Source organism: Toxotes jaculatrix, chromosome 1, assembly GCF_017976425.1.
Source record: "Toxotes jaculatrix isolate fToxJac2 chromosome 1, fToxJac2.pri, whole genome shotgun sequence".
NCBI lineage: Eukaryota > Metazoa > Chordata > Actinopteri > Toxotidae > Toxotes > Toxotes jaculatrix.
The window spans coordinates 22,203,224-22,229,190 of NC_054394.1; the positions used below are offsets into that span (position 1 = coordinate 22,203,224).

The 25,967-nt window shown below is 38.5% G+C and overlaps 1 protein-coding gene across 3 annotated transcripts in view; it reads right to left on the minus strand.

The window, feature by feature from the left end:
• gpc5a (glypican 5a) overlaps nt 1-25,967 on the minus strand; it is a 110,345-nt gene that overhangs the window by 52,302 nt on the left and 32,076 nt on the right. The window contains exons 7-9 of one of the 3 annotated variants that reach the window (XM_041058618.1): nt 4,294-4,414; nt 4,173-4,179; nt 1,830-3,499 (exon numbers count right to left, since the gene is read on the minus strand). In XM_041058618.1, the coding sequence (XP_040914552.1) occupies nt 4,174-4,179; nt 4,294-4,414 (127 nt within the window). In that variant the 3' untranslated portion in view covers nt 1,830-3,499; nt 4,173. Of the gene's footprint in view, nt 1-1,829; nt 4,180-4,293; nt 4,415-25,967 lie in introns of those variants that run through there. The other 2 variants (XM_041058535.1, XM_041058450.1) reach the window with 2 other exon arrangements.

Genomic DNA, 25,967 nt, shown 5'->3' on the forward strand with positions numbered 1-25,967 from the left:
GGATTTGGCAAACAGCACTTGTGAGTAAGGGCAAACGTTGAAATTCAACACAAGTAGATTTTAACAACAAAATCAAACTTTTGAGGGCTCTCCTTTTCACAAAAAACACTTTTTGAACACTAATGGAGGAAGCCATCCCACTTCAACCAGTCACTTTTGGACAAGATTTTAAAGATGCCTTTGTGATGTGAAAATTGGTTTCAATTGTGTTTTATGTTTTTGATTAACTCAGAGGTTTAAAATAAAAGCTACGTAAATATGAAGTTGCTTAGATACTGCAAATGACTTTCCCAATAGTGATTTTGCTGCATCCTTAGTCCGTCACATGTTCACAATCTGGTATATGGCTTTAGTTTTTGATTCATTCACGTGGTGTGGGAAACGATTTGTAGACATAACGCAATGGGGAGAATTATTTGTGTTCTTAAGCTCCAAGAAACATGACAGAACGGAAATATACATCATTTTAACCCAGCCAGAGCCCTGATTTGAACCCAACTGAACACCTCTGAAGAGACTTGAAAATGTCTATTGATGGTCCCCATCCAACCTGATAGAGCTTGAAAGGATCTGCAGAGAAGGAAGCAGAAAATCCCCAAATCCAGGTGTGCAAAGCTTGTTGTGTCATACCCCAGAAGACCGAGGGTTGTAATCGCTGCCAAAGGTGCTTCAAACTAAGTACTGAGTAAAGGGGCCGAATCCCCATGTCAATGTGATACTTTTTCCTTTTTAATGAATTTGCAAAAATTTCAAAAGTTCTATTTTACTTCTGGGACATTCAAAGTAGATAGATGTGGGGAAAATTACTTTTGTGATATTTTATTTTATTTTAATATGATTTTAAATACGGCTGTAACATAAAATTTTGAAAAAAAAAGAAGAAAAGTGGTCTGAAAAGTTCATGAATGCACTGTACTTGATGAAAGGACAGAAAACACCCAACGTAGTGAGGAGAAGAAAAAGATAAATCAGTTTTGGTTGAAACTCTGTTGATGTTGCATTGTCTTTTCATTTCATGCTGCCTTTGCTGAGTAAATTCTGTAATTAAATTTACATTTCAGTGATTTCACAGTCGGCTGATTTTTAAGGACAACTGACAGCCAGTGAGTCAGTGTTGGATATTTGATATTTATTCCATCCCATACCAAACACTCCTTTTTATTCATGTATTAATAAACTGCTCTATTTTATTTCCAAGTAAACTTGGGAGAAGTGTTCCTGGAAAAAACCAATGTCAGAACTACTGTGCAGGTGTTGAAAACAAAATATCCAAAACGGAGGCAAAAAAAAACACAGTTTATCTATACTAGTACAATAAACTGCTTTTGTACAAGCTGTGAATCTTAATCAAATGTCTCACTGTTTGTGTTGTTTTTTTTTTTTTTGCTACAAATCAGACCTACCTCAGTTTCTTTACAGACCAGAGGATTGCCTCTCAGCTTAAAAGCAAAGCAAAGCACATGTAAGGGAAAGATTTAAAGATATAGAAGACAAGAAAGAAACAGATTTGAAAACAGAGAGAAAGAAAATACACCCCATCAGTTATATTTTTCATCTTGTAAATTCAAATTATCCTAACTGACAGTGAAGTTTAGCTGCTTCCCTGTTGTGTTTAAAATTATTACTGATGTAAACAAACCTTTAACAGTGTCAGAAAAATCATTAAGAAAATTAAATTTACTTGTCATCTAATGCTAGTCCATGTATTAATTCTGTCAAACTGGGAGGAGCAGTTTACCGTTTTTTTTGAACAGTAGTGTTTGTATAGGAAGTGGCTATAATCAATATTTCTGCATTAGCAATGGATCAGTTGCCTATGCATACTGTTAAGGTGAGTGAATATTGGATTTCTATTCATCAGGCTGTTTGCTAGCATATCAACTTAAACAATGATGATATGTGTTGCTTGTTTCTTACTGTCACTTCTAGGGATTAAAGAGTGAATCACTAACAATTGATTGGTTATTAAATTGGGGTAAGCAAAGACAGTATGTAGGGACAAGAGGAACAGGTTGTGGGCTAATGACAGCAGAGTATGTGCAAAAGATGTTGGCTGAATAAAACACAGAGGGGTTTAAAGTAACACTCAGTTAAATATTTGCTCTCAGCAGATTATACATAATTACATAATCTATGCTGAGCTGATCACGATCTGCTTCACGGTAGTTACAGTAAATCATGAGCAAATGATAAAGAATTTCTGAGTATTTAAGCTCATAAAACAGTCTCGGTCCTGTAGGTAAAAATTTACGGAACCACAAGGATATTCAAAGAACATTTAAGATGTACATGGTAAGAGCACAGAGTGAAAGAGATATACACAGTGAATGTCAACAATGTCAGGAGTTCACAGATGGTTATGATATAGATTTATGTGTTCTGACATCCTACAGATGATGTGAAATAGTCAGGGAGGGAGTGCCCGCACAAGGTCAAGAAAGATAATGAAACAAGTTTAATCAGTCGGGTAGACCCTCGATGTAAACCATCTCACAGGGGTCCTAACACATAATACAAACAAAAGTGAAAAAGAAAAACTGAAATAGAGTGTTTTGGAGATGTTTCTTAGTGGCCTCTATGTTTCCCAATCAGCATTTTTGACATGGAATCAATGGTGGAAAAATCAAACATTTAGAGACCTAAACAGGGACAGAGGGGGTCTAAATATATTTCCAGTAGTTACATATTTATAGTGATGAGAAACTGTTTTAACAAAAGGACATTCAAAATGTATCAGTAGATGTAATTAGCTCAGATATCAAATTAGAGGACACGTCTGTTGCCACACCACCTCCCCTGGAGCTTCTCTCAGCTCTATCTAGACAATAGTTCACAAGTTTGATTTCATTCTCAGAGATTTTGCAACTAAGCCATGTTTCAGACTGTGTAATAATATTAGTAATATGATGGACTTTCCATCTACTGAGTAAATCAGTTTTTGGCAAGACATCTAATATTCAAATGACTTATTTTTAAACCTTTAATATCATCCATTTTGAAAGTGGGATACCAACACCATGAGTTAGGTTAAGGCCAGAGTTGTCCTGAGTTACATGCTTCAACTAACCACATTAACTGTTGATGGAGAGTTTCAGCAGCTTTGTGACAGGCCTAGGACCAGCTCTATTGCTGTGTAGGAACATGGGAGTGCAGTGTGGGGAAGTTTTCTTGCCCAAGGAACGATGGGATTAGTTGGGATATGAAGCCAAGATCATCACAGCCCTCAGAGCAGTCAGGAATCTTAACAAAGCAAAGATTTGAAGATCTGCTTCTCCATCAGGTAAGCATTATCTTCAGTTAGTTCTTTGGTTCATGTCAGGAGATCACGTAGAGTTATGGGTCCTCATTTGCCCTGATCTGCTGCTCTAGTGAAGAGACGTATTCTCCAAGAGAATCCAAGGACATGTGAATACTACAGAATGAATAATGAGCATATCTGTCTTGATGAGCTGTATGCCATCCCAAAAAGTTTGTAGGGAGATCTGATTTTGTTGATCCACTGCCATTGTTAAGTCAATCAGTGTTATTCAGTCGTTGTGCCGAGTAAACAGAAATTACACAAGTTTAAGACAATGAAAAGTCATGCAAGCAACGGAAGCCAAAGCAACAGATACATGAAGCTTGTGCTGCTGCGGTAAAACAACCCAGAGGTGGCTACAGCAGCTGATATTGAAGCTACAGAAGAGAAAGTGCTCCCGTAAACTGCTCTAATCTCATCATCCTGAGAGATAAACAGCACTGAAAGGAGCCACAGCAGCACAAATGTGCATCAAAGCAGACTGGGTGATAGAAAAGCTACATTGATTTTGACAAAGAGCAGAAAAATAATTTTGTAAATATGAAGACACACAAACCAGATCAAATGGGTTTCTAAATGTGTAATGATTGATTTTCTTTTTCATTGCCTGGAGATGATTTTGCATTTGAGACTAGTTTTCTATTAGCCGGTACTTACCGGTAATATGAAACATGATACAAATGAATTATTTTGTCAGGGATTATTCAAAGGTGAAGTGTAAAGGGCTTTGGCTTTGTGAGCAGTCATTTTCTTACAAGGAAGCAGTTTCTGTGTACCTTAAGCAATGAGCCAAAAGTTAACAGGAGATACTTTATGTCCCATAAACTAACAAAGAAGTACAGAGAATTAGCAGATTGCCTAAGGAGACACTTACCTTATGTCTGACAGAATGAGGGATGGAAATGTAGAATTAAAAGAAAGTGAGAGCTTCAATAAAAGAGGAAATTGTATAATGCACATATGGCAAATATGTACAGAGAATGAGAAAGTCTCACCTGATTGATGTGTTTCAGTTTGTCAATGATTTGATTTATCACAGGGTCTGCTTCCTTTACTTTGACTTCAGGGTTGGCACTCTGAGCTTTGATCCCATTGCCGACCACACGGAGAGTGTAGCTGTGAACACAATACAGAAGACAGAGAGTTGAGACTGTAAGTATTTTCATATATTCTCTTGCCATGTTAGAGCATAAAATAAGCAGTGGTGGTAAGTAACTGTTGTTAATTTTCACATGGAGATTACAAATAATACATAAAACATATGATAACCTTAATAAGCACCATGAATTGTTAAGCCACTGGTTTAAGATCCTTTAAAAAAAAAAAAAAGGTCTAGCTTAGGGCTAATGGTCATGTTTCATTTGTCTATTAGCTGTTAGCAGTTCTACCTAAGAGAATCCTTTCCCTTCTAAACAAGATTTAATTTAAATTCAGGAGGCCCACCAAGGTAGAACTCTCCAATATTTCACAAAAAAGTAACAATTAGAGAAAAGGCAAGAAAAAATGAACACAAATTACACAGAATCCTCTCACGACCGCTCAGATTTATCTTGGGACCATTTAGAGGGGTCCTAAACGATCTGTGTATAAAGTAGTTAAAACTAGCTCCATTTTGAGCACTTACAACAACAAACTCCTGATTACACATTGATGAGACAGTATTAACAATCCATATATAATGTGATATATAAGAAAAACATATTTTTGGTACATTTTCCTTGTATTTCTGCATTATAGTAATAGTACTCTTACTTAGTTAAGGGAACTGAGTACTTTTTTCACCGCTGAGAAATACACTGGTGATGTGTCTGAAAAGCAAACTCGACATTCTCACTCTGAATAAAATCCAACCTATTATCTCTTTTCCTCTTCAGGGGCAATACTAAAAGATGATCAATATTCTGAACTCACACAAAGGTGAGGGTATAATAATTCATTTGCAGGCATACCCTGGGGTTAAGGTGGGATTTGTGTTGTGGAGGAAGAATGATTCACCTGCACATGTGCACATGAGCTTGTGTGTCTGCTGCAGTGCTAAGGCTGCATGTTAAATGTATGGTTGATCAAAACGATATATCAAGCCCTTTGTTATCTCTTGGAAATGAAACTATTAAAAGCCACACTGTGAGTACAGTATGCTGTGCTCAGCTATTAATTCACGGTTTGTGCCTTAACGTCTCAATATGCAGCATTAATCCTTGTTTTAAAGCAGTTCATTGTTGTTATAGCTTAGTAATAGGCTTCAGTTCACCCCAAGGACTCCTCACTCTTTAGTTTCAGAACAGTCTGTCAGCTGTAATGACTCTGACCATGGCAGCTGGTGGGCGAGCACAACTCACTCACATCTCAATCACCAGCATATCATTTAATCAAACTAGTAGATCAAGGTAAAGTCATTCATGGCTGAAAGATCTGCTGTGTGTGTGTGTGTAATTGCAGCAGTTCTGGCAAAGTGCAGGCAAAGCAGACCACTAAGGTGTCAGCCAGATCGCACTTTGAACTCAAAATTTCTGGATTGGAGAGTTTAAAATAAAACATAAAAAAAAAAAAACAATAGAAGCTTAAATGACTGGTGAGTGATTTTGTAGCAGGTAACACAAATTGGGTGCACTCCTCAAGCAATACAAGGTTAGAAAGAAAAAAAAAGTATGAATAAATAAAGCGCAGGAAGCATGGGTGCCTAATTTATTTAAAGGAAAAGGTGGGTGGCAGAATTTAAATTCAGTCACGATGTCTGGGTCCTTGAGATGTAATTTTGATGTTAATTTCCCACAAATCTGAGCTCCTAAATGTGATTAGTTTTGGGAAAATAAAGCTGCCATTCAGTGTCCTTTTTTACTTTTTATCAGTGGTTACTCTGTTATCACCACAATTTTTCTTGTTAGACTCTTTCTTGTCTTTTAGCGGCCTCTGTGCTTGTCGTCTCTGCTGTGGCTGCTGTCTTTCTTCTGGCAGTTCCGTCAAATAAAATATTAAAATGAACATTTAAAATCTGTGCAATAGCAGCACTTTGGTCATTTAAAGAACAGATGCTCAGATTTATACAAGGACTGAAAATAAAACACAATCTGTGTGGTTATTAAATTTAAGCAAGATATTATTCAGATTTCTTTTTGACATTTGGGATCAGATTTGCTCCATCATGCATGACTCGTATCATTTAACTTCCTTTAAAATTAATTTTAATATCAGATGTTAAAAGAATCAATTAATTCCATGTCCTTTGATCAAAAATATGCTGGTGAGTTGACCTTTGTTCAACAAAATTGAGTAATTAGGCAAAAGCTTTGTTCACATAAAAGGGAAACTGGATGCAAGAGATTTGAAACATCATCACCAGCTGCATGCTGGATTTTCGAGTAACCATCTTACTGCAATGCAAGTCAACAAGCTGTCAGATTTTTTTACTAGAACATGATTTCTTTGAATTATTTGGCTTCTTGTGACCATCTAAACCTACTGAAGTATGAGAGTGAAAGTGAAGGCCCTAGTAGCTTGATGCTGCAGGCGTCTGTGACTGGAAGCTGATGTGTTGGGGCTAAGTTGCACCTGAACTGTGTATACTGGAGCTGTGATCCAGCTGCCTCAAGCTCTGTTTAATCCCTGGACACACCTGCTGAGATTGAGATTGTATGTGTATGAACTGGAAGGTCCACCTGTTAAAAAAATAAAGATAAAAAATCAATAGTAAAGAGAGATTACTAGGCCCGCTTGCACTTAGAATCTCATAGGTTGCTTACAGTTATCATGAGATACCATCCTATGTAACAAATATCACAAAATCCACCTCTTCCTGACCTTTACTGCAGTCTTTTTTCCTCCTTCCTGTACAGTGTAATTAATAACAGACTGAAGAGATTACATCAGAGGCATCTGTGTCCACTTCTACCCAATGAAAATATGTATGGCCACACATCAGTATAAAAAAAAAAACTGTATGTTATTACCAAAAAGTGCATTATATTGTGAAACCCACTGACATGCATGAATTTAGATGAAGTTAAATGTGAAGCACATATAAAATATCATTAGTATCCATACACACTCACACACAAACACAAATGTACAGGCAGCTCCTCTTGCATTCAGTAAGCAATGTATTTCATTATGCCACTGGGATCCATAACCCGAAACACATACAATCTCTTGTAACATGCTGCAGGGCTGGCAATGCAACACAAAGACTCTCGGGGGGTTGCAACACCAGAAAATAAGGGTCTTCTCCTTAAAAGGTGACATAGATTAAAAAAAAAAAAAAAAAAAAAAAAAAAAAAAAAAAACATTGATCATAGTCATTATATATTCTTCAGGGTGAGTAAAAAGCAGACAGTAGCATCAAGCACAACCTACAAGAGGATATCAAACAGCTGAGTGATTGCTTGGGTCTCTGAGGACCAGCAGCAGGATTCTATAATCCACATCCTTCTCCCCAAAGGAACGCTTGGTTTGCATCTCATCTCTGCTCACACTGCTGTTCAGCCCTAGATTGAAAATTTCAATCATTTTATTCTTGGCTCTTATCCCTATCTCATTCAGCTATATTTGTCTGTAAGTGCAAAACCTTCATGTCTGGAACAAAGAAATCTGAGGCTTTCTCTGCCTTATTCCTTGACTTCAGGACAGAATAGGATTGGTACGTCAAAGTAATTTACTCTGATCATAGCAAAGGAGGAGCATGACTCTTCTCCCAGACATCCTCTATCTAGTCTACTGTGATGCTGTGGTCGTGTATAAAACACAGATGCCAGCTACAGCGCAGAACTTAATGCTCTCTAGCTGTAATATTTTTGTTCTCAATTGCATTATCTTATCTGTATCCCTTTGATTAGGACTGTGAAGGCGAAGAATGTTTGAGAGTTAGGAATAAATTTGACACAACACATCCAAATGGGCAAAACATAATCAAATGTAGAGATCTGAATGTGGAGATAGAAAATCAATTTGACAATACACATGCAGCACAACAAAACTAACTGGGTAGCCAAATACACAAATGCTAAGGAATGCACAGAAATTATAAAATGAAGTTTCCAGGGGACACTAAAAACTGATTAACACACCAAAAGTTGCTGCTACTATTGTGGCTCATGGAGTTATTTACTCCATTTATTTAGCACAATAAAGAATATGTTAGCTTGTGCTCCCTGTTTTTGTAACTTGGGGGCAGCAGAAACAAGTTGTGAACACACACTCTTATATCGTTTCCGTTTTCATATGGAGAACTTGTTAGCAAACAGTTGCTCATTTACACATCCAGCAGTTACAGAGCAACAAAATCATTCACTTGGAGTCGTGTCCACCTATCCAATATTCACTCTCGTTTTTGCTTTCTACCAACTCCTGAGGGAAATATCTGGCTCTTTAGCTGCTAAATGCTCCACTATGACAGCTAAACAATGAGCTGAAACTTGCTATGAAGGTCCGTAAACCTCAGGGGATCTGCAGAGGTAGGTAGATTCATCAGATGACCCCTTTCACATTGTCACATTGTTGTTACATTGTCATTTGAAGCATCTGCTTTAAATTGAGACCGTATCTGTAGCAGTAACAGTCACTAATGTGTAGTCATTTTCAATGCATTTCTGAGATGGTTATGTTTCCCATTTTTGAAGCGTTTTCATTATAGATGGTATGCTTATTTTCTTAGTTTTCTTATTTTTTATTTATTTTGAACCTGCATGTGTTTTCGTTAATCTTCTATGTAAATAGTAGCTCAAATTCACTACTTGGCAGAATTCAAAATAGCACCCAGTTTTATATACTATACATTACATTACATTATAAAACCCTATCTTGAGGTTGATAGGTTTGTCATACATGTTGTTACAAATGTTGACATGAAACACCACTCTAAATTGTTAAAATGGGCCGTTGAATCTCTTTCACGTCCTCAAACAACCCCACAGCAATGTTTACATCTCCAGCCTAATACCCACCGATGGCTGCTCAACGTCATTTACATCATTTAACTAGCAAGTCACAGGCTGCTCATACTGTTTTAGATCTATTACTATGCTTCCGCTGCCTTTGAGGTCTCAATAATGAGTAGCAACCGAGAATATCTGTTAATTATTGGCATTCAAACCATCTGTCTTTCAATTGTGAGCTCACATGAATAATTCCTGTGGTGATAAACAAGGTGTTATTTTAAACAGAAACTCTCTTTTCCTTTTTTACATTTTGTTCTGCCATATGCTAAACAGGCTATTTAAAAACTGCTAAAGAGGGAAAAAAAAAACAACAACAACAATGCAAGAGCCAATTACGTTCATCTATGTTATCTACCAAGCTGGTATGTGATTTTTCTTTTCTTTTTCTTTTTCTTTTTTTTTTTTTTACAAAGCTCTGTAAAAATAAAAAAATAAATCACTTGGCTGTCTAAATGCAGAAATGCATTTTTCCCGAGAGCACCTTCATCAAAATGTTATGGAAAGAAGAGTTCAGTGGCTCAGGAGATAAAGGAGGTCGACCATGCGCACTGTTCACTGTTCATGGTTGGCTGAGTGAGAAACAAAGCAGGCCTGCGGTTAGTAGGCTAGAAGGCAATACCTGCCTTCCAGTTGTCACTGAGGAAACTGAAGTCCTTCTGGCTCATTGCCGAGCACAGAGACTGTCTGGGAGAGGCCGCTACTTCAAAGCAGCCGGTTCACTTAAGCTCAAAAGGACAGAAAATACTTCAGGCGAGACAATAGCACATACTGTATGCAGTTTAATGTGTAAAATCAACAAGAGGGCCATGCTTCAAACAAGCATCTGTTTGGTGCAATAACCCAGAGTTAATATGGTAATAAAAAAAGCAATACACACAGTGACACAACGCTGTCTTTAAATAATACATCAGGATTTCCATACCTCCAGTAGTAAATAAATGTATGTCTATATTTCGCAATATGTACAGTAAGTCCAAAGTTTTCCAATATCTTTGGGAATGTCATTTTTATTTGCGCACAAATTCTGATTCAGATAAACTAATTGACTGACAAAACTTTGGTAGACAGGTTGTAATAAGGTATTTTCATAAAGGATTATTATAATCAGGATTACAAGGCTTGCCAGTATGTGCATCTAGAACTGTGTACCTTTACTGAGAGCTGTGACAAAGAGGATAATACAACAGCAGTCAACAGTGCCTCTGGCAAAGATTTAGCTCCAAACATCACTACTGCCATGTTTGTTCCAATTACTAGGAAGCCCTGAGCCTTGAAGCTGTATTGACTTGTGCCAGTGAGACACTATGGAATTAGCCAGACAGAGCTGTTTGAACAAGGTGGCAGCAGTAATTAATATGGTGTGGTCATTGGTCGGTGGGTAATAGCCATTCTGTGTACTTACAGTGTTATACTGAGATGTTGGGGCTTACTCTTAAGAGGAGTCAGACTCATGACAGATTCATAAACAAAAAGTTTTGCAGGACTGCAAAACTCTGCTGGAGGAAAATAAAAGAATGTGTAAGTGTACTCTAACGGCAGACAGCTACCATTTTACATTAAATGTTTAAATCTAATTCACTTTATGTTGAGAAAGTAAGAATTTTGCTTCAGGCCATCAGTGTCTACAACACAATTCATAAATCATTGACAAAAACATATATTATATACTTATACTGTAGCACTGCAGAAATCAGAATAAGCACTAATTGAGCAGTCCACTTTTCTTTTCCAGGATTTTGAGACAAAGTTAGTAAAATCACACACCTCAAAATTAAACTAGCATTTTTGATCATAAACCACAATATTTCAGAGTTTTGAGAAGCCACTTCATGGAAAATTAAATCTCCTAAGTTATCATAATTTATACAGTATAAAAGAAAATGGGACTCACTTTCCACATCACCTAAATCACACAGCTCTCACAATCAGTTTTCGTCCTGAAAATAGAAGAAGAATAGCAGAGGGCTTTAAAAACCCAGAATCAGCTTTCTATGAGAAATGTGGCCCTACATGAAAAAATTCTAAGTTGGAAAAGTTTAGGTTACTTTAATTGATAGATTTCTGTATTTGTGCCTTTGGGCGAGATCTGGTTGGGAAAAGATGATACCTACCAGCACCTAGGACACACGACACACACTTGGACTATTTGGTATCAGTGTGTCCACATGAATCAAACATTACATTTTTTCTGCTTTGAGTTTTTCACTTGATTACACTTGCAATGCTTCTTACGCTCGGTCTCTTTAGCAATGACACAACAGCTTCAGGGGGGCATTTGTACACTTGGTGTTCGTTTGTTTAGTTTTTTTTTTTTTTTTTTAACAGCGTACATTGTTTGGAGAAATTACAGTGCATACTCTTTAAATGGCACAGAGAACCAAGATCCCTGCACAAGAGGAGCACAGTGTGAGCTTGTAGAACAGACAGTACGTTAAAGCTACAGGGATCAAGTCAATACATGAATTTATTTTTGCACCAAACTCTCTCACTAACATACACACACACACACACACAAGGCCACCAGTATACTTTGGTGTTAACAGGTGGTGAAATCAAAGTCAGTGATAAATTTCAAAAACACATCTGCACTTCAAATGGAGCATGTACGGAAAACAAAGCTTATGAGTGAGCACTGACTGCAACATGTTTAGGTTTACTGAGCCTTTGTTTTTCTGACACTGTTGTTGCTATAACCTCTCAATGCACCAGCTTCACCTTGGTAGCCACAACGAAACTACTTGTATACATGCAGATCAAACTGCACATAAACAGCAGTTTTCCAATGTTTTAAACACATTTACATAAACAAGTGCCAGCATATGGCTTGGCACTTTGCTTGACTCTGATGCCCAAAACAACACCTACCTCACATTCACAGAAATCCATTATATCGGGTTGTAAAGAGCGTGTTATATTGTACTGGTAATTTCCCGGCAAAGCTAAGTGGCTCTGTGTGAGCCACTGCATCATGCACGCTGTTAATGCCAAATAGATATCAGAGGTCCTCAAACAGCAATGGAACTTTTATAACATCTCTTAAATATTTGAGTTTTATGGAAGGTAATAAGGACAAATGGAAAAGTTGGCTATCTAGGAGGTACAATGGCCTCATAAAAGCAGATGGTCACCAAAAGAGGTAATTTTAAAAGATGTTAATGTCCTACAAGGGCAGTAATGCTCAGGATTAAACAGATGTGGCAAGATCAGGGCGGACAATAAAAGACTCATCGGAGCTTTTATGTTATCAGTGATCAACATGCTTGCATCAAAAATAACATTCTGCTGGATTTTCCTTACAACACATACTGTTGGTTTTTTTTTTTTTTGTTTTTTTTGTTTTTTTTTTTTGTTTTTTTTATTTTACTGCAGAAAACAACTAAACATCCAGCAGAATTTCATGCACTGATTTCTTGGTTTCAGTCCAATGAAGATTATCAAAATCATCACTCTGATGCTTTTCCTCTCTGGCACAAAACTTAAGAGGCTTAGCCATCTTTGCCATCCTCATCCACTGACCGAGCTTGTCCAAATTTCAACACCTGCTTCTTGGAGATGCAGAGAAAAATCACTGAGAGGATGATTATGAATTTATGAGGTGTTCTGCAAACACGCATAAAGAAATCAACAAGCCTAGAGCAACACTCTTATTCCCAGGCTATCAAATAGTCGAGGCAGCAAGGATGTCAGGTTTAAAGTAAACACTTGAGCAATGATTGGACTTCCTCTCACAATACCACTGTTTCACAACAAGGCATCTATCCTGCCTAGCAGTGGAGCCAAAGGAGCACAAATAGATTATAATAAGGCTTGAGGATGCATGCTGCAGCACTTTTGTGCCGAGATATTAACATGTAATTTGTCGGTGCTATGCTCAGCAGTGCTGCAGCTCTCACGGCCTGTAAATTACCAGTCCTCTACTTTCAAAAGTATGAGCAGAAGGAAACACACAATTTTTTCAGCAATTTAAAATACATCAAGGTGAGCACTGATAGGAATGTACCCATTTTATCTAATGCTGGCAGAGTATGTGTACATTGGTTAGAAAACAATAATGTGACTTACCGCTATTATTTTTAACAGCTTCTGTACACGCTTAACTAAAGGGATGTTGCGTTGGGGGACAGTGATGAAAGAAATATTTACAGCATGACCAAAAGCAGATCACTGATAAATTAAACTAAAGATATTAGAGTAATAATAATGAGATATATTAAACATACACAAGCACACAGTAAGTGATGCCACACATTAATCCGCAAAAAAAAAAAACCCACTGAGGCCCAGTTGAAAGCTCTAGATTACACTGTGTGTCTAAGGCTTTTGTCCTCACATCTCTAATCGTTTTACTACAGCTGGCAGGAACAAGTCGCCACATCTGCTGTTCCTCGAGCCACAGACATCGAGATCCACCGCACTGTCACTACACCTCAGAGAGAACACTGTAGATGCACAGCAGTAAACAACAGATTGGCAAAAGGGACCAAAATACCAACAGTCTAATCACCCCTCTGAAACTGTTTGTGGATATTTGCTCTCACCCTCATTCTTCTTTTACACTCTGTGTAACAGCGGCTGAATGGTCCAAAGGAAAAACTGCTGCTAGTGGTGAAGCAGCCCATAAACTTCCTGCAGGGCCTTGAGAGCTTCAAGGTGAACGACGGCTGCAAAACACCAGTCAGATTGATTTGAGATGAATTCAAGGCTGCTTTGGATTAAGAAGTCTGTGTGTCACCAAATTTAAAAGACTGGCAGACATTGTAAGGTAAACATGTGGAACTGCAGAGAAGCAGACTCTGTGTCTGTTTTGTACAATACAACAAGTGATTTCTTAAAATTATACTAAATAATAGGATGGGGACTCTCTGATTGATTGCAGTACAGAATTTAACTGGTGTAATGTTCTGAAGGAAAAGACGGCCTGGACAAACGTGGGATTGTGCAGTCCCTTTTACCTGTACCTCTAGAAGCTCTGTTTGCAATAAATTTGAACTTGATGAAGCCAGACAGAGAAGTAGGAACTAAACCATATATAATCTCTTAAAGAAGGAAGACATTTTTGTATTTGATGAGGTTTCCCCTGCTAAGCAGATTTTACTTTTTTAGAACATGGCAATGATGAAAACTGAATGGCCTTTTGTCTAAAGTTTTAATTGCCTGTTTCTATAATGATTCCAGTGGTTTTAACGCTGTAGAGCGTGTGTTAGACCAACTTATCAGACAATGGGTGATGTCAAAGAGAACCACTGAGTGGAGGTACAATACCTGTATATCATAGCAGCCTCAGTTGACAGGAAGTTTCTGGTAAACTTGAAGTTTGCCAAACTGAATTTTATCTTATTACCAACCATCTTTGTGTGGGTTTTGAAGCCGAGTTTTGAATCTAAATGGACTCCAAAATACCTGTATTCTGAGAATTCTAGCTCCTGAGATGAAAGTATCTTGCTCTACATCTACACTGTGGCCTTTGGAGAAAAACATACAAACTGTTTTTGAAACATTCAGTTGCAAACAACATTGGATAAGTCGGGATGTGACCTTTAACATAACATCTGTTAGCTTGTTTGCAACCTCTTCAGCAGTTTTACTGTGAATAAAAAAAAAAAGCATCAGCATACATTAAGATATCACACTGTCCACACACACAAGGCAATTTATCAGTGTCCATACAAAAAAAGATGCACATCACTTTTCACTATGCAATCACAATTCTATGACTGCTTGTTTTGTTCTCCGCTGGTTGTTTACACCTGTAAACCTGGTAGCATAGCAATAAAGTTGATAGGATACTTTCAGTTACAAACTGCTAATTATTAGTCACACTGTTCATTCACATCTGTCATTTCAGCTGTTCTGTTATATTCAGAAAGTTGACATTTAATAAAAACCACCTACGCTGTGTTTGATCACAGATTGTTTTTTTTTTCCAGATACAGACATAAGTCTATATCCATCCATAATCGCCCTTGTAGCTTCAACAGAGTAACTAATGTAAGGTAGGGTTTACCCAGATCTATATTTACCACAGCATTATAAAAGTCATGTAAGCAGGATTAACTCTAGCTAGGTGTAGCTAATAAACTATACACTGAGAGATTTAGTATTCATCTGGCTACACTGAAAGAATGAAAGAGATAAAATATAGTAAGATTGTTTAACATTTTCCTTCCATGTCATATCACCAATCTTTCTTGAGAGACAGTAAAACTGCTCAGCCTAAGTCAATTTTATAGTTGACTGATCGCATAGCATCTCTCCCTTCATTCTCTGATGGGCTTATCTGTGTTTATGTTTCCTCGTGGTATCTCCCCACACTTTGTATGGCCAATCGCAGGAAAATAACACAGCTGCGAAACTGCAGCTCTTACCACCAGTACAGCTCTTAAGACTACTGCTGTACTTCCCCAAGGTCCATCACAATTTCACAATTATGCCTATATCTCAATCTCTCTCTGTTTGATGCTAAATCAGTCAATATGTTTTCCCTTCAGGCAGGGAAACACTGTTTAACTTCCTTTTGTAATTAAGGAATGTTCAACAAACATCATCTTTTTGTCTTTTTGAATGCTGTGCTCACAGCTGCAGGGTATTCATTTAAAATAAAATAAAATAAAAACATTTATTAATTTAAAGATGGATAAGAAGTGATGTTCTTGAACAGTAAACAAACAAGTGCATTTGAAAAAAGAAAAAAAAAAAAAAAAAAAAAAAAAAAAAAGGTGATGCATGGACTTTTGCAGCTAATTCAGTATTAGCATATTCAACAAAATATTACACAGCCAAAACAGCCCATGCTGTTTTGGATGATGTGTTTGCACCATTTTAGAAAGTAAGATTAAAGTTACATGTTTATTCATGTGAAGAGCACAAATTGGGCTGATCCTTATTAGCACAAACTATGATATGCTTCCTTGTTGACAATAGATTTTAGGGGGGAAAATAATTCATCCTCCCACTATCAGCCTTGTACAAATAGGCCTACTCTGCACACTGTGAGAGACTGTGCATTATGCTTCACCACAACTTTTCAGTTATATTAAATGAACAATGCCTCCTGTTTATGAGCTTGAAAACACCTACCCCTTAATAAATACCACTTCATGCCCTCGGCATGGATTGCATGCAAATGTTTGATGAGTTAATCTATTTGGTGAAATTTTAAGATAACAAGCCCTGGGGGTTGGCCGTGAAGTTTTGTGATTATCATCTGTCCTGTTACTGTGATTTAACAACATGCCCTCACTGCTGGGCACAGCCATTAAAATTCAGTGCCTTCTCAAAGAGACTAATTTACCGTTGCCACAAGGTCCTTTTACGACAATGTAATGTCAGTGCAATTTAAATGTCAAAACAATGCCTTCACTGTTATTTCACATTAGAGTGCAAAATCATTTGATTCAGAGTGATTATTAATTCTCACTCTACAAGCCTGACCCCAAGCATAAATTCTATTATGACACTGTTTTTATTATATAACTTGTTTTTGACCTATGTTGCTTGACCTCAACAAAGTGCTGATTCTGAAGTTATGCTATGATTAACTGTTGTAATTAATCAATTCATTTCATGTTTTTCAAGTTTTCTTCAACCTGCCTCATCTACTTGTACAACTGGCAAATTCCTATTGATTCCTACTAAAACTTCCTGTAAAGGACAGACCACAGGCATTAGCAACCAAAGTTAATGCCAGTGGTCTGTAGGAGTCACAGACACGTGGTGAAGTTCAGTTATATAGCCCCAAAAATCTGAAATTAATCTGTGCAACATACAACAACTTCAATTCTCAGACACTCAATAAGGAAAGATTAGATTAGATTAGATTAGATTAGATTAGATTAGATTACCTAATTAAGGAGAAACAAGTCAGCACAACAACAAACGACAAGGGGACACAGCAGACAACATACAGGATGAAAGACATGCCACCACAACAGCACACACAACCTGAAGAAGCCCACCTACTAGTGTATTCCATACAATACAAATCAATTAGTTAATAACTAAAAGGCCATGAGTGATGTACCTGAACATGAGACCAATAAAACAGTCAATACACACAAAATGAAACCATAATATTAACAAATGCAAAACCAATACGTATGAAACAAAACGATGGCTGTAAATAATGATTATTTTCACTATAGATTAATCTGCTGATTATGTCCTCAATTAACCGATTCTTTTTTTTTCTATTAAATGTCAGAAAAATGTCAGTGGAAAAGGGCTATTACAGAATTTAATTAAAATTGCAACCCAGAAAGGTAACGTACTTAGTTTGTTTGTTTCATCCAATCAACAATTAAAACGCAAGATATTCTGTTTACTGTCTCTACCAACTAATTTCCTGTTCATTGACTAATCAATCAATCGACTGATCATTTCAGCTCTAAACAAAACCTTAAAGATTATGCCAAAAATGCATCCACTAACTCAGAAAACAAGCAACACACGGCACATAGCATTCAAAAGTTTTACAACTATGGGCTAAAAGACCTTCTAAATCATTCTGTGGAGAATCTTTTGCATCCCTAGTCACTTCTAGCACTCCAGCACACTAAAAAAGGCCTTTAACAGTGAGAAAAAAACTGAGAAACTTCAAGAAGAATCCATACAGAGTGAATTCAAGTGATACAGATGTGTTGTAATGAGAATTCATCTTATTTTATAACACAAAAAAACATCCCCTCCGTGCAATTCTGTAAAACGTCAGAGTGACGAATGGAGCGTGCAGCGTATTTGGGTTTGCTCATCTTTGACTGAAGCAGGTTTCCAGGCTATGCAGCCAGCAGCAGCGCTAATCTTCACAACCTCTTCACACTTCTTCAGCTTGTGTCAACAGCACTGTGAGTCAGTTAGCCATTCATATGCTGCTACAGATGGTCCCATCGCTCTTCTTCAGCCCAGCTGCTGACATGATTCATGGGGCTCTGTGTCTTGATTTAGGGTCTCTTTCATATTTCTTCTCGCCCACAGCAGAGAAGCATTTCTCTGAGATACCCCTGAGGCAATGACCCTGGTCTGTCTGGCTGGCCCGCGAGAAAAAAAAGAGCTCTGCTGGGCAAAACTGGACTCAACACAACACGCACACACACAAACACGCATACTGTAAACAATATGCACATATACTTATTTAAGCTTGTATAGGCAAAGGCAAAAGAGTCAAAGTCGCTATGTCTTTCTTACAAGCACCAAATGTACTTTATGGTCAACAACAAAATTATAGATCAGGATTAAGGGGACAATCAAAATTGTGCAAATAAGCACTAATTTCTTGCTACAGCCAAGGTCTTCACCAACTCATTAACAAAGGACAAAGACCACTCTACCTTTCACTTTCTGCTGCTGCTGTTACTGTGCTGGTCATATATTTCAGTTAAGAATTCAACACCAACATCCCTCAGCAGCCAATAAGAAAACTGGGCCTGAACACTACACTCTGCAAATGGATACTAGACTTTCTCATTGAGAGATTAAGGATCAGCAATAACCCTGGGCACCACCACACTGAGCACAGGGTCCCCCCGAGGATGCATGCTTCGTCCCCTGCTCTGTTGACCCACGACTGTGCACCAAATCGCAGTTCCGACCACTTCTTCAAATTTGCTGATGACACAGCTGTGGTGGGTCTCATCGGCAATCGGCAAGATTAATCGAATTACAGAAATGAGATGAGCCAACTGGTCATGTGATGCAAAGATAACAATCTCTCCCTAAATGTAGGCCCCCCCTGCTAACCATCAACAGCGAGGCTGTGGATGTACATTCCCAAGGCCCTCTCCTGGACTAATAACACTTTGTCACTGGCCAAGAAAGCAGAATCTCTATGTCCTCGGGAGGTTAAAAAGAGCAAGAGCCCAGCACCCATCATGTACTCCATCTACTGAGGCACCACTGAGAGCATCCTCACCAACTGCATTACTGTGTGGTTTGGGAGGTTTGGGCGCATAGTGAATGCGGCCGGGAAGATGACTGGTACCTCACTCCCCTCCCTACTGGACATTTACTACACCTGCCTAGCCCGCAAAGCAACCGAGTGACCCCACCCATCCCTCGCACACCCTCTTCAGTCTCCTCCCGTCAGGGAGACGATAACGGAGCCTCCAAGCCTGCTCCACCGGGCTCCACCAGACTGTGTAACAGCTTTATTCATCAGGCTGTCAGGATGCTGAACTCTCTCCCCACTGTCCCCAAAAAGTCTGGACTGTATCGCACCCATTCCACCCACTACAAGTCCAACAGCACCAACCATGAGAGCTTTTTATACAAACATATACATATGCGTCCACATTCAGCATAAGCCACCTCCTGCAGAATACTACTTTAAAACTGCTGCTAATTACTCATCCTGTGGATAACGTATTACTTGCACATCTGTCCCCCACTTTTTCCACTATATTTATTATTATCATTACAGTCTCATTGTTGGTCTGTGCTTGGTTATTGTCCCCACCAACCCCCAGCTTAACTTATAAATATTTAAATTTTTTGTATTCTTATTTCTTTATTTTTACTATTTTCTGTCCTAGTATTTTTAAACCCTTCGTTGTTTTGCTTAGTTCTTGTATATGCCTAAAACAGGGTCTGAGACAAACAGTATTTCAATTCTCTATATGTCCTGTACATAATGCAGAATTGCCAATAAAGTTGACATTAACTGACTTTGATATCTGATAAACACGTGACTAAAAATAAAACCAGCAGTCACTGGTGATTGTTTTCCCTACTCCATCTCAGTTTGTTAAATTTGTTTGTACACGTTTCCCTCCTATCTGGAGTCAAAATTTTCCTCCAATTTAGTCTCTATGGGCTTCAGATTACCCTGTCAGAAAGGACTATAACGAAAGACTGTGCGCACCACTTCCTTATCGCTACCAGTAAATTACTTCAGGATCAGATACAGGCTGCCAACTCACAGAAACTCCCCTCACCAGACATGGAGAGAGAGAGAAAGAGAGAGGGGAAGAAAAAGGAAAAAAAAGTGTCAAGACATGACAAGAGGAGGAGAGTAGCCCCCGTAGAGAATGATAGTTTCAGCTGCTCTCAAAGGTCATCTGATGTTATCTAAAGATCATCTTCAGTCACCAACGCATGCTTTTTTACACTCTGCTCAACAGCTGAAGTCAAGCACCTGTCAATCACAGCTTTCATAACCTGCAGTGGCTTTCTCTCCTCATCAGTCTGAAAGACAATTCTCACTCCAGAATTAACATGAGCGCTAAATAAAATCACTGAGCAAATAGAGAACAAACATCACCTGCAGGAGCAAAATATATCCATTGTCATTTCTGTTTCACGGATTATTTAACAAGAGAATGCAGAAACATGTTTATAGTATACACTGGATTTGATAGACGAGAAAAGTAAGTGGGAAAATAAAACCAATCAATCGATCTGCAATTTGTCACTCTTCTGAATTTAACAGGGAAATAATCACTTGCAAGCCAGAACAACTCGTGTTCAGTAATATCTTCTGTTACTGGCTTTGCTCGAAATGAATGCTTTCATCTCTTTCAAGCCCATTTAAAATTTGAAAAAGTGTTATCAATCATTATTATGTAGGGCTGCAACTAACGATTACTTTCATTATCGATTAATCTACTGATTATTTTCTTGCTTAATCAATTAATAATTTGGTCCTTAAATGGCATCAAATTGTGAAAAATGCCCAACTCAAGTTGACAGAGCCCATGTACCAAACCTGCTTTATCAATTGTTAAAAATATATTTGCTTGATATTGTATTGATGATTATCAAAATTTTGAAATTAAATTTTGATGGAAGTTACTCAAATAATTGATTAGTCAATTAACAGAAAATGAATGCTGTCCTGGGTTTTATATTATTGTAAACTACATATCTTTGAATCTTCGACTGTTTGTTGGACCAAAAAAAAAAAAAAAAAACTGGAAAAAAAACACACAACAATTTGAAGATGTCACATTTGGCTTTTGCATGTTGTAATGGCCATTTTTCAGTACTAGGCATTTCATACGTGTTGATTAATTGTAAATAAAAATAATCATTAGCTGCAGCCCGTTTCACAATCAGCTTCACTCTCAGTGTTTGAAACACTGGTCTTCTTGCTTGAAACAGACTCATATTTCTTTAAATATCTCACATCATAAATTATTTAAAAGTTAGGTCGGCTGTTACTGCAACAACCTAATACCCCAGAGGAAATTAACCAAAATACATAAATACTAGAAAACATGTACACATTTTATACATTCAAAATCACAGGAAATAACGCTGTAGATTAATTTATGGTGCACTATTAGTTTCTTGTTTCTCTTCATTGTGCTGAAATCTTCCTGATATTTGCCCTGCTCCTTTAATTAAACAAAAGAGAAACTGAAAACATCTGTTGTAATACACAATATGTAAATAAAACAACATAATTTATTATATGAACATTAGCATGTGTTGGGCTAAAAAGATACGATGTGATTTTACTTCAGGTGACCACTGTCATATCAGACGATTTGTCCTGGTTGTTCAGATGATTTAAAATAGGTGGCCTCAGAGACTAGCCACTTTAGCAGCTTGTGGTGTTAAGGTATGATTAAAGTCGCAGTGAGTCATCTAGATGCAGGCGGCAGTCTTTCACATGCGTCGAGGGACACTCACTCTATAGTTCAGACGTGTCTCGACTCCTCTCTGCAGCATTGTGTGGAGCTGCTCCAATGTGGTGGAACCGAGCAGATGGTGAACGTATGCGGCGCTCATGCATGTCATCATCACCTTCATTAGCTGAAGGTGACATATGACATCATCTGGCCCGCGTGCATTATGGGGGCCAGAAAGAGTTGCTTGCTTCTTTTTCTTCTCTTTATTGCTGCATGGTTCAAGGTTGTTGATGGGAGGTATTGTAAGTAATCGCAACACCCGCACCCCACCCCCTCCCCCAACACACGCACAAATGCGCGCGTGCGCACACACACGCACATGCGCACACACGCACACACACACACACCTTCCGCTGGCTACTCCTCCTCGAGCCTCCCCCATTCCCACCACCTCCCAGCATTAAGGTAAATAAGGGCTTCCAGCAGAGAGCCAATGAGCACGGGCCACTGAGCAGAGATGCATGTTTGTGTTGCCTTCCTCCCAGGACCCTGCTCGTTTATCTTGGCTGTCAGGTAAAGGGCAGACTCAGAGAAGGTGAAACTTTTTTTTTTTTTTTAATAAGGCCGGCTTGGTTTCCATAGAAACTGCAGGACAACATTATAGGGACAATGATAAGAGAGCAAAGTCTGGTCTCAGGGCATCCCGCAGTGTGCCACAGTGTTGTTGGAGACATTTGTGTTTACGTCAGAGAAATGAAAGAGCTATTTAGATTAATTCTCAGGGAGCCTCCAGACTCAGACCTTTTACTGTGGGAGGTGAGATTAATGAGAACATATTCACACCTAGCTTTCAGCTTAGGTCAGGAGCTAAAAGGTAGGTTTCCACTTATAAAGAGGTGCTGAGTCTTCTGTGGCTACAAAACGCCTCAACAGAAATGGAAAAGACCAATGACTGTCATGCAGTTTTTGATAATGAAATTATACTGCATAATGAAATATCTGAAGAATATTTTAAATATAAGGAACAGACTGACTGGCTGTAACATTTTTTTGTGACATAATAAATAATAAATAATAAAACACTGAACAGCATAAAGGTTTCCTTCTAAAACTGTCAATATTCCAAATGCAAGCTACCTACGCATTCAGAATAGCCCGGGCTAAAAGTGCATAAAGAAGAAACAAATTGCACAGGTAATGAATACTTAATGACTACTACATTTTTCACTTTGTGGCAGTAAATGGGAAGCATGTTTAGTTAACAAATGAGTGGAAAATCAAAAGGAACAGAAGGTACCACACATACTGTCAAAAGCCTGCAGCTGTAAGATAAACCAAGACAATGATACAAAGATATTGGAATCTTTGTTTCCAGCCACACTCCTGCAAGAGAGAAACTAAGTCTCTTCTGGAGCAGAACTCAACATGGATATGGTCCACATGTAGTCATAAAGTCAATATGAAATAAGGCGCCCTTGATAAGACGGTTCACAACTCTAATTCATGGGCAGACATGCTTAGAGCTACTGCAGCAAAGTGCTGAATTCAACATTAGGCACTGAACTTTTCTTCTGTATTCATCCCAATATCATAATTGTCTCAAGAACAGATAACAGAGAAAAATACGCAGGGGAATGCACTACCAGCTCTCCATACACAAAACAAAGCAAGAAAAGAAATATTAGGCGCTTTATTGTAGACGTCCATTACTGAAATTGCTCTATTAGTCTATTGTTTACTGGTCTGTAGTGCAGAAGTATTCCTGCAAAGAACTGTGAGAAACAGCTTTTGTTATCAAAACAATATTACTGTGTCCTTGTGATTAAATCACAAAGTAGGATTTTTTTTCTTTTATGACAAAAAAATAGATTCCATTCACACAAAGGGTTTTCTCACCAAAGACGTGCTACCTCTGCTCCCGCTTTATGAGCATTAACTTCACATTTTTTCCAACTCTTTGTTCCCCGTTTTTCAGTGGCCTCTGATTTATATCTGAGCTAAAGAGGAAGAGTGCTCCGCAGGGATTGAGTGTGTGTGCTCGACGGTAGACAGAGGCAGGTTGATATCACACACGGGGGTGAGGGTGTGTGCTCTGACAGCTCATCAGTGGACAATAAGGCCTTGGCTGTTAATGTCCTGCTACCTGGCACACTGCAGGGTCACAATCTGCTCCAGATGCTGGAGGCAGACGTCCAACACGAGGTGGAGGGAGGGGACTCTGTTCTCGAGAAGCAAAAGGGAGTGGACTCACTGAAAAATGAATGGGACTAGATACATGCACACACACAGACACACATATACATGCACCACCTGCAACCAGCTAACTCTGAATTTACTGTCTCTTCTGCACAGTGGTCTCCCTGGCAGTTACTGTAGCAACATCAGGGATAATATCTGAGCACAAATAAATGACATCTCTCTTTTCCAGAGAGTTAGATTGAAAATTTATCTGTTCAGAGCAATCTTGCATAATTCGAAAACATGGGGAGGGGGGGTAAAAGCAGACAGAAATGTGCACGCACACACACAACACACACACACGTACAAGAGGGATTTATGAACTCAATTTAGTCAGCCAGAAAGACTTCTTGATTCTGTCACTTGGGATAATCGTCAGGATGTGGTACTCTGACCGAGCCCTCTGCGTCTAAACCCAGGCAGGATATAAGGTCATGTTGGAGTGGAACTCTAGCCATGCAGCACCCAGACCTCAAGTGCTCCAGTGGTTTTGTGGTTATCTGCAGTAGCCAGCTGTCGCATTACAGAGGAGCTCTTCAAGAACGTCCCCTCTCCACTTCTACGGCCTCTCATCTTTCTCCCCTCTCTCCCTCTCAATCTAAACTGTCCAATCAGCCCACCCATCTCTGTCCTTCTCTCTTCTGTCTAATTTTAGGATGTGTAAATTGGTGAATTATTGTTTGTTGCTAGTTTTTAGTGCTTGCCCCAAAAGATTAAGACCTAGAACAAGTCAAAACAAAACTATTATGTGTGGAGCTAGGAACCCAAATCCCAGGACACAACGTTAAATTACCCAGTAGGTTCTCAGGCAGGAACACAGAAAAACCTCAGCTATATTTGAATTTAACTCCATGAACTGTTGGTATCGTTTGAGGTACTAGGGATTCTATACCACATTTATTTCAGGTTGTTTTTTTTTGTTCTTGGGATGGAAGGAAACAACTCTCTTACTTTCTCGCATGAGAGTGACTAAGAGGACAGCTATGCATAATATATTTGACAGTGCATGTTTAAAAGGTTATTCCTTCCCATTCAAAATTAGGTCAGTTCATCACTGTAAACTAACGCAAGAGGAGGCGGTGAGACTTGATGTTCTGCAGTGTGTCTGTTTATCATTTAAATTTTGTTTTCTGTCAGTCACTGTCAGGGACAACATGGATAGGAACCACAACTCCTCGGCATACATCATCAAAACTGATGTAGAGAAGGAGTGAAGAGATCAGCAATCTGGCATGTCTCTGATGTGTGTGCATGTGTGTCTGCACTTTGTGTCTAACCCAAAGTGCAGAGCTCCACCTGCTGGTCAAAGAGAGCTGCAACAGCACTGGAGCAGGGCTGAAGCACAAGCACCTGGCTTTACGACTGCAATGACCACAGTCATTTTCCTGAACGCAACACCATGTTATTGTCAGCAGGTTTATGTTTATTAATGGATCAAGAGCAGGCATTAATATGTGCACTGAACAAAGAAAACAGCTCTGATGTTATGTTTATTTGAGGTTGCACAGGTGGAGAGCTCCCTGCTATATGTACATGTGGTATGAATTCAACATACTTATAATTTTTTTTTTTTTTTTTTGACTTGTTAAAACTCAAGATGTCGACAAGTTTTTAAGCACTTAACTTCTTCTCTGCCTTAAACTGGGTTTGCACATTTAACAAAGGTGAAATATAGAAATGGCCATAAAGCATTGTTATATCACTAGACTTCTGTCAGTAGACTTCTGAATCATGTCATCAGTTAAAAATCATGTTTATTAGCAACTGTTATTAAAGTAAGCAAAGTCATGAAGAGTCAAGCTGATAAAGCAACGTTACGTATGTTTTTTGAGCTGTCAAAGACGGACGGGGTCTCTAGTACCACAAATCATCAGACCGTTAGGGTTAATATACATGCTGTGATTCCCAACCTGGGGATAGGTGCCCACACACAGATTT